The sequence below is a fragment of the Loxodonta africana genome, chromosome 24 (genome assembly GCF_030014295.1).
Source record: "Loxodonta africana isolate mLoxAfr1 chromosome 24, mLoxAfr1.hap2, whole genome shotgun sequence".
In the NCBI taxonomy this organism is placed as follows: domain Eukaryota; kingdom Metazoa; phylum Chordata; class Mammalia; order Proboscidea; family Elephantidae; genus Loxodonta; species Loxodonta africana.
The window spans coordinates 27,400,361-27,409,489 of NC_087365.1; the positions used below are offsets into that span (position 1 = coordinate 27,400,361).

Here is a 9,129-nt window from a genome sequence, read left to right on the forward strand (position 1 = left end):
AGGCCACGGGTAAAGCGCCTGGCATCATGTATGGTATACCGTAGGTGCCCACTGAAAGCCTTCAGGAGATTAAGTGAAATTGAGTGTGCTAAGGGGCTTTGTTGACTGACTGGTTAGCTCACGACGTCCGGAGAGGGAGGAGCGGGTCGGAGACTGCTCCTCGGGGGTCGGCCCGTCTAGCTCCGCCCGGGGCCTCCCCTCCCCTTCGCATCCCGCGCCGGAGCGGGCTGTGGGCGGGCCGGAGGCTGCAGGGGGCGTGAGGCGCTGGCTGGCAGGAAGGGGCGGGGGGCCCCGAAGCACCGCCAAAGTCTAGAAAAGCCCGCCGACCGCCGCGGCCGAGCAAACCGCCTCTCCACTCGCGCCATGTGGGGTCTTCTGTTCGCCCTGGCGGCGTGCGCGCCTACAGTCGGCTTGGGTCTGGGGGCGCCCAGCGCCTCGGTCCTGGACCTTTCGCCGCCCGCCACCACTGAGTCCTCGGTCTCGACCCCGGCCCCGCGAAGCAGCCCGGCACAGCCACCCGAGGAGAAAAAGAACGGTGAGTTGCGGGACCAAGGACGGTTCTCTGGCAACACACCAACGCTCACCCCCCGCCTCCGTTGTGACGATTGCTCCCAGACACACACACTCTCTCTGTCTCACCCACCCACCGGAGCGCCCTCCCCGCCCGGGCGCAATGGCTGCTGACTCAGCAGCCCGTTTCATTCCCAACCGAGTCAGCAGTCCTGGGATGGGCTCCACTGAGAGTCGGCCTCTTCCATCCCTCCCAGCACCAGTTGTCGTTGAATCGAGCATGACTCATGGCGACCCCGTGTGTGCCAGAGTAGAACTGTACTCCGTAGGGTTTTCAGTGACTGATTTTTCCTAACGGGGTAGCCAGGGCTTTCTTTCTAGGTGCCTCTGGTTGGACTAGAATCTCCAACCTTTCTATTAGTAGCTGAGGGCTTTAACTGTTTGGGCCACCCAGGGACTCCTTCCAGCCCGAAGCCTTCCCTTTTCACAGATGAGGAAGCAAGAGGAGGGGGAGGAAGAGGTGCAGACCGAGGCGCCAAGAATAAGAGATGCAGAGCAAAACTATGCAGGACAGACTTGAAGGCTAGGGCTAGAGGGAAAGAACAAGAAAAAGGGAGGAGAGCACTCTTTGCTGAGACTGCTGGAAGGAATGGGGCACTGTGGGGAAGGGAAAGGCAGACTGCCTAACTTCCACCTTTTCAAATGTGGGAACATAGAGGAGGAAGGCAAGGGATGGCCGTCAAGGAGGGCTTCTCAGAAAACAAAAGTGGAACTCGGTCCTGAAGGGTGAGTCTGAGTCAGGATGACTGAAGAGAGAGGGCACCCAAGGAAGAGGAAAGGGACACCAGGCAGAAAATGTGCAGCAAGTTCCAGAGGCAACTATGGAGCTTGGGCAGGTAGGGAGCTGGTGGCACCTGCCCTGTGCCAAGGCCTGTGCTGACAGGCAAGCAGGACACACGCCCGGCTCTGGAAAGACTGAGCGTCCAGGCAGACATGGATTTGAGGACAGAACATCTCAGCCCGGAGGCCAGACACAATGATGGAAGTGGCACAGGAACTGTGAGACGAGCTACCCAGTCTGAAGCTAGAGAAGGTTCCCAGAAATCATCTGGGCTGAGGTGTGAAGGAAGAGTGGAATTAGGCAACAAAGTCAGAGGTGGATGGTATTACAGGGGAGGGACAGTCAGTGTAAAGACCCTGAGGTAAAGAACCAAACTTCTTTGGAGCAACCGAACTGCTCCTAGTAGCTGGGTGTGGCTCTCCTTTGGAGATGACAGGTGAGGCTGGCCACACATGCAGTCATATCAGGAAGGAGAAGGAAGAACCAAGGAAATGGCTGGAGAGGCAGGTTGGGGTCAGACCACAGGCCTTGAATGCCATGCTAAGGCCCTTCGATACCTGTGGTGGGACCAGCTGTGGGCTTGCATGCCTTCTTGGGGTAGCACAGCTCTCCATCCGAGGTCTCATGCCATTTCCTCCTTCCCCATGTGGTGCCTCCCTGGTCCCAGGGACCACAGGACAGCGTGTCCGGATTCGCATCGTCAAGAAGACAAGGGTTGTCACGAAAGTGAAAAAGAAGATAACTCACCCCAGACCCCCGGTGACCACCACCCCTGCAATGACTCTTAACCTCCCTAAGGAGCAAACACCAGGTACCACTCCTCTAGGGGTCCAGCCCAGACTGGCAGCCGCTGGCACACACACCAAGATAGCTCTTTGCCTCGTGGGCATACGCATACCCACAGCCTGCCCAGCACCTGGGCAAGCGTAGGCTCAGCTTCCACCTGTCCTGACCACCCTCTCTGTTCTGTCCCTGCTCCAGACTGTCCCCCTTTGGGCTTGGAGTCCCTGCGAGTTTCAGATGGCCAGCTTGAGGCGTCCAGCAGCCAGTCCTCTGGTCTTGGACCACACCGAGGACGACTCAACATCCAGGTCAGCAGCCCTAGCTCGGAGCCTGAGTCTTAGGGGCAGTCAAAGCAACCCCTGGGGCCTGCTCCCCTGCCCATTCCCTGCCCTGGCCTGCCCCACTGTGCCCACCGTGGACCTGATCCCCCTGTCCTGTGCCCTCAGTCAGGCCTGGAGGATGGTGATCTATATGATGGGGCCTGGTGTGCTGAGCAGCAGGATACTGAGCCGTGGTTTCAGGTGGATGCTGGGTACCCTACTCGCTTCTCAGGCGTTATCACACAGGGCAGGAACTCCATCTGGAGGTGAGGCAGGCTGGCCCCAGGCCAGGAAGTCATGGAAGGCACAGGAGGGCTGGGTGGGAGTCCTGGGGGGCACTGGTGATCTCTCCCCACCTCTCTGCCAGGTATGACTGGGTCACGTCATATAAGGTCCAGTTCAGCAATGACAGTCGGAGCTGGTGGGCAAGCAGGAACCACAGCAGTGGGATGGAGGCGGTAAGTGGGCCCATGGTGGCAATGACCCTCTATGCTGCTAGTTAGGCACCAAGTCTACTGGGCTACGGGTCCTCTGGGGACAAAAAGCAGATATATTACCTGCTTGGGCATTCCAGTAGAAAGGGGGTTGTTGTCAGGATGAGTGGCACCCAGAACCCTCCCCAGATTTCCTCTACCTCCAGGTAGGTGCAGCTCGATGCTGCAGGTTCCTGCTGGAATGTCCCTCTAGCCATGGGCCTCTGGTCCTTGTATCACTTCTAGGCCTTTTCATGTCTCCAGGCTTCCCTACCTCATGGACCCCTTCTTAAACCAGGCTATGGTGTGGGGTCCTGGCCAGCTTTAAGATTGGCTGCTCTGGAGTTACATGACCGTTTCTGCTTAATCAGCTGTGACCAAGCCGTAAAGCATGGCAGCCTGGGGCTGCCCATCAGCAGGGGCTGTGGGGAGGGGGCTCTGTGTTGGACTCAGAGTGCAGATCTCCAGCCTGACCCACCGGGGTGGGTTACATGATGAGCGTGGAGGCCTGAGCTCTTGCCCTGGGTTCTAGTACAGACTGCTGGTGTTTAAGCAGCCCCAACAAAGAAAGGACTTGATGCCTCCAGGTATTTCCAGCCAATTCGGACCTGGAAACCCCAGTGCTGAACCTCCTGCCAGAGCCCCAGGTGGCCCGCTACATTCGCCTGCTGCCCCAAACCTGGCTCCAGGGAGGCGCGTCCTGCCTCCGGGCAGAGATCCTGGCCTGCCCGGTCTCAGGTGGGCATTCGGGCATGGGCTGGATGGGCAGGGCCTGGACACAGGGTGCACCCTCCACTGTGACCCTTTGCCATGAACTCGTCTTCCACCAGATCCTAATGGCCTGTTCCCTGAGGCCCCTGCACCGGCATCCTCTGATCCCCTGGATTTTCGGCATCATGATTATAAGGGCATGAGGAAGGTCAGCCATAACCCCTGTGAGCCAAGGGAGGCGGCCTGCCTGATTCACGTCCCCTCTGCACCAGGGCACACCCTGCTTGCCTACCCTCATGGCCCCCGCCATCTGACTCTTCTTTCTGTTGACCCGTAAGCTCTGTTCCAGTTTCCCTTGTTATGGCACCTCTCCTGTTCTGACCCCTTCTTCCGAGCCTGCTGCAGCTTCCCTCCTGTGCCATGCCATCTGTGTGGGCCACCTGCTATCTTTTGTAAGTCCCTCCATGGTCTAAGCCCTGGGTCTAATCCTCCCATGTCACATGTCATCCTACACCCCGGCACCCAGCTGATGAAACAGGTGAACGAGCAGTGCCCCAACATCACCCGCATCTACAGCATCGGGAAGAGCCACCAGGGCCTGAAGCTATATGTGATGGAAATGTCGGACAATCCTGGGGAGCATGAGCTGGGTACTGACAGGTGGGGTGGGGAGAGGTGGGCACAGGCAGGGCTCTTGGTGTGAGCCGGCCGCAAGCCCCTGTGTGCTCTTAGGAGAGCCCGAGGTGCGCTACGTGGCCGGCATGCACGGGAACGAGGCCCTGGGGCGGGAGTTGCTTCTGCTGCTAATGCAGTACTTGTGCCATGAGTTCCGGCGAGGGAACCCACGGGTGACCCGGCTGCTCACGGAGATGCGCCTTCACCTGCTGCCCTCCATGAACCCTGATGGCTATGAGATCGCCTACCGCCGGGTAGGCCACGTGGCATGAGGGCCACCCTTCCCCTTCTGCCCTGGTACCCAGAGCAGACCTGGCTTGAACAAGACTCTTCCCTGGCAGGGCTCAGAGCTGGTGGGCTGGGTAGAGGGCCGCTGGAACTACCAAGGCATTGACCTTAACCACAATTTTGCTGACCTCAACACACCACTGTGGGAAGCAGAGGATAATAGGTTGGTGCCCCACACCATCCCCAACCATCACCTGCCACTGCCTACTTACTACACCCTGCCCAATGCCACTGTGAGTATTCTGGGGCAGAGCTGGGGGCCACCTGGAGGGGCCTTGTCTCTGTCTCCTGCCCCTTCTGACCTGTCTCTATCCAGGTTGCCCCTGAAACATGGGCAGTGATTGAGTGGATGAAGCGGATACCCTTTGTGCTGAGTGCCAACCTCCACGGGGGTGAGCTCGTGGTGTCCTACCCATTTGATATGACTCGGACCCCATGGGCTGCCCGCGAACTCACACCCACTCCCGATGATGCTATGTTTCGCTGGCTCAGCACCGTCTACGCTGGCAGTAATCGGGCCATGCAGGACACGGACCGTCGCGTCTGCCACAACCAAGACTTCTCCTTGAACGGCAACATCATCAATGGGGCTGACTGGCACACTGTCCCTGGGAGTATGTGTCTGGGGGTGGAGGTAGCCCTCTTCCCATAGCCCTTTCCCCAATAAGACAGTCGGCTATTACATTGCTGGTGTGAATTCTCACCCTGAAGGGTCTCCCAGAAGAAATGCCAGAAGGGTGGGACTTCCATTCTGCTCCCTTAGGCTTCAGTGTCTGTGGTAACCCCCAGGTATGAATGACTTCAGCTACCTACACACCAACTGCTTTGAGATCACTGTAGAACTGTCCTGTGACAAGTTCCCTCATGAGAGTGAGCTGCCCCAGGAATGGGAGAACAATAAAGATGCCCTCCTCACCTACCTGGAACAGGTGAGATCTGAATCCCCTGGTCCCCAGCCTGCCTAAGTCACTCCTGACCCGTCTGCTCACCACTTAGGTTGCACCTCCCACCAGGAGGTCTTCTAAGGTCCAGCTGAACTTTCAGACTCATAAGATACCATGGACCACACATGGCATCATTTTGACTTGGAAGGATATAGAACAGGAGACAGTTTGCCAGCAGACAACATCAGTGTGCATAGTCCCCACAGCAGACTCTGCAGGGGTCCCTAGAGTTATCCAAGGCTCACATTAAGCAGGTGCAGGAACTGCCCTGCCTAGGACTTCATATTCCACGGGGGCTTATATCTGTAGTGATGACTCCATAGGTATCACTTTCAAGGTTTCTACAAAAGACAAGCCCAATAACAAGAGTCACTTAACTTGGGGAAGCCTGAAGATATGCCTTCCTACCAGGTATTTATGGGAGCCCTGGTGGTGTAGTGGTTAAGTGCTCAACTGATGACCAGAAGGTCGACATTTGAGCCCATCAGTCTCCCCACAGGAGAAAGATGTGGCAGTCTCCTTCCATAAAGATTACAGCCTTGCAAACCCTTTGGGGCAGTTCTACTCAGTCCTACGGGGTTGCTAGGAATTGGAATCAACTCAATGGCAATGAATACCAGGTATTCATTTATCGGGTACCAGGTATTTATAGGAGCCCTGGTGATGCAGTGGTTAAGAGTTTGGTTGCTAGCCAAAATGTCGGCCGTTCAAATCCACCAGCCCCACTTTGGAAACCCTATGGGGCAGTTCTACATTGTCCTACAGGGTTGTTACGAGTCGGAATCAACTTGACAGCCACGGTTATGGGTAGGTATTTATAGGACCCTGGTGGTGTAGTGGTTAAGAGCTACGGCTGCTAACGAAAAAGGTCGGCAGTTTGAATCCATCAGGTGCTCCTTGGAAACCGTATGGGGCAGTTCTACTCTGTCCTATAGGGTCACTATGAGTCGGAATCGACTCGATGGCAACGGGTTTGGTTTTGGTTTAGGTATTTATAGTTCTCCCTGTCCAGATGCAATTTGTCAACCAGAAGGTATTTACCAGAAGCAGTGTCACCTAGGAACATAATAGACATGCCACCTTTATCAAGTTTGCAGGGAAACAAATCTAGAAAGTTAACTGAAGGTCACATTCTCAAGCAGAAAGGAAAGGGGCTTGATGACCTTTTCCCACACAGGTGCGCATGGGCATTGCGGGAGTTGTGTCGGACAAGGACACGGAACTTGGAATTGCTGACGCTGTCATTGCTGTGGATGGGATTAACCATGATGTAACAACGGGTGTGTGTGCGGTCGGGGGGAGAAGTGGGGAGGTGGGGTGCTGGAGGGCTTTAGGCTGCAGTGGGCAGGAGCTGAGGATCATTGCTCTGATCTTGTCCTTCACTCACCTCAGGGTGGCGAGGGGATTACTGGAGGCTGCTGACTCCAGGGGACTATGTGGTGACTGCCAGTGCCGAGGGCTACCATTCAATGACAAGGAGCTGTCGGGTCACTTTTGAAGAGGGCCCTTTCCCCTGCAATTTCTACCTCACCAAGACACCCAAACAGAGACTGCGAGAGCTGCTGGCAGCAGGGGCCAAGGTGCCCCCAGACCTTCGGAGGCGGCTGGAGCAGCTGAGGAAGCTGAAGGATTAGAACAGAAGACTTCTCCAGCTGAGAACCCCTAAAGCCTTGGGCAGGCTGGACCTGTCCAGAACTGAAGGAGAGGGTAGATAGTGATGAGGGAGGGACAAAGTGGAGGAGTGGTTTTCAGACTCATTAAAGCTACCTGCTACCTCGGCCAGTCTGTCTGTGGTCTCTATGTCCCAGATCCTCCCCTGGGGCAGGGCTCAGGCCACCCCTCATCTACACTACATACACTTGCACACTCACGAGTTGACTTCTGGAGACATGGAGTGGAAAGAGAGTCCTACCTGGACTCCTTTTGAACCTAGGGCCTGGCAGAGCAACCCATCTTTGTCCATGAACTTCTGCTCCAGGTTCCATTATGGTGCTGTTAAACATTCTGTAAGCATCTGCTTAGTGGCAAGCATCTGAGGATTTTAGGATAAACAGTGCCCACGCTCAACCTCTTGGGACTCCTAGTCAAGGGAGGAGACAATTCAATACAGTGTGAGGCATGCAGGGTGCTGTGTGAGCACAGACAGTGAGTTGCATCCATGCAAGTTTCAGTACCAGTACCGAGATCAACAGGGACCAGTAAAGGATGCAGTAGAGATGGTTCTAGCTTAGATGGGAGTGGGCCAGGGTCAGCTCCAGAAAGGAGGGAACCAATGATAGAGCAGCTGAGAGTATTTGCATTTGCTTTATCAGCCATCCTCAAAGTGTTGATAAATGACAGGAGTTCATTCCGTTGAGGGTTGAGAGGGAGTGCCAGTTTGTGTCTTGCCAGGAAAACAAGTCTTTCAAGAAGAGGGAGATTTAATGCTGGAAATTGGATGTAAACATGAGGTGGATGAGAAAAAAGGAGAAAGGAGTTTTACTCAGAAATTAGGAGGCTGATACCACCATTGACCTGGACTCAAGCGTATTTGCTGATGTAGGTGCAGGAGCCCATGGCCACCTGTGATCACTTGTGGGCACCTGACATGGCTGGAGCCAGAAGAATAATTTTGTCCCTCCTTTCACTTTCTAGTCTCCCACCTGTGATGTACCCTGGCAAAAGCTAACTAACCTAGCTGGCAAGGAAGTCTGCAAAATGTAGTTTCCCAGCTTCCAGCCCTCTGCACTTTAGAAGAGAGCACAGGGAGGCAGGGATAGGGCAAATGCTAACAGACAATATCTGGCACAAAGCTATCCCTGGAGCCTCCTGTCATGTAAGCTCTGCCTAGTGCTTGGCTCTTGCACTCTCTCTGCCTCCCTTACAGCTTTAATCTCAGTTAACCACCAGGTGGAATTCAGTGCCACAGCATTTTTTCTGCACCTTTTCTCCTCCCCTCCAACTTCTCTTGTACAGCATCCCTTTTTAAAAAAAGCTTTTTGAAAGAATTAAAATTTAATATACATAGTGAAAAGTGCATGTAAGTGCACAGCTCAGTAAATTTATACAGACTGAACGCACCCAGGCACCCACAACACACGTTAAAAAAAACACAAAACAGACACCCCAGAGGGTCCCCCATGTGTCCTCATCCAGTGAGACCCCATCACCTGCCAACGGTAACCACTATCCTGACTTCTAACACCATGGTGTAGCTTTGCTTGCTTTTTTTTGCTGGAGTTTCTTTTCATTTCACTCCTGGGTTTAGTCTATCGTTTCTTGATTTCATTGTGATTTTACTGGATGTAACAGAATTCTTAGCTGTAGACAACGGAGCCCACTCTAGCTAGTTTAAGGAGAAAGGTATTGATTAAAGGGTATTCTGAAGCTTATACAATCTCCAGGAAGGCGAGAAACCAGGCTTGGATGCGACATAGCCAGAAACAACAGAGCCAGTGGCAACAGAATGGGAGAAGTGTCCAACCATGTCATGGGACTGTTCTAGAGGAAGCACCACTCTCAGCATTGCTTGGTGTTTGCAGCTAAGATGTTATGTAGGGAGCAGACACTAGAAATTTCTGTATTTCACCAGAGGAACTGTATGC

At 54.6% G+C, this 9,129-nt stretch overlaps 1 protein-coding gene across 1 annotated transcript; it reads left to right on the forward strand.

Annotated features, from left to right (window-relative positions):
- Positions 1-363: 363 nt before the first annotated feature.
- CPXM1 (carboxypeptidase X, M14 family member 1) lies at positions 364-7,273 on the forward strand. The gene is made up of 14 exons (XM_064275865.1): positions 364-535; positions 2,019-2,162; positions 2,333-2,442; positions 2,581-2,720; positions 2,822-2,912; positions 3,515-3,665; positions 3,758-3,846; positions 4,165-4,288; positions 4,371-4,567; positions 4,655-4,834; positions 4,918-5,215; positions 5,391-5,530; positions 6,723-6,825; positions 6,938-7,273. Exons 1-14 carry the CDS (start codon positions 364-366, stop codon positions 7,177-7,179), a joined length of 2,181 nt encoding a protein of 726 aa, XP_064131935.1. The 3' UTR covers positions 7,180-7,273.
- Positions 7,274-9,129: the final 1,856 nt, after the last annotated feature.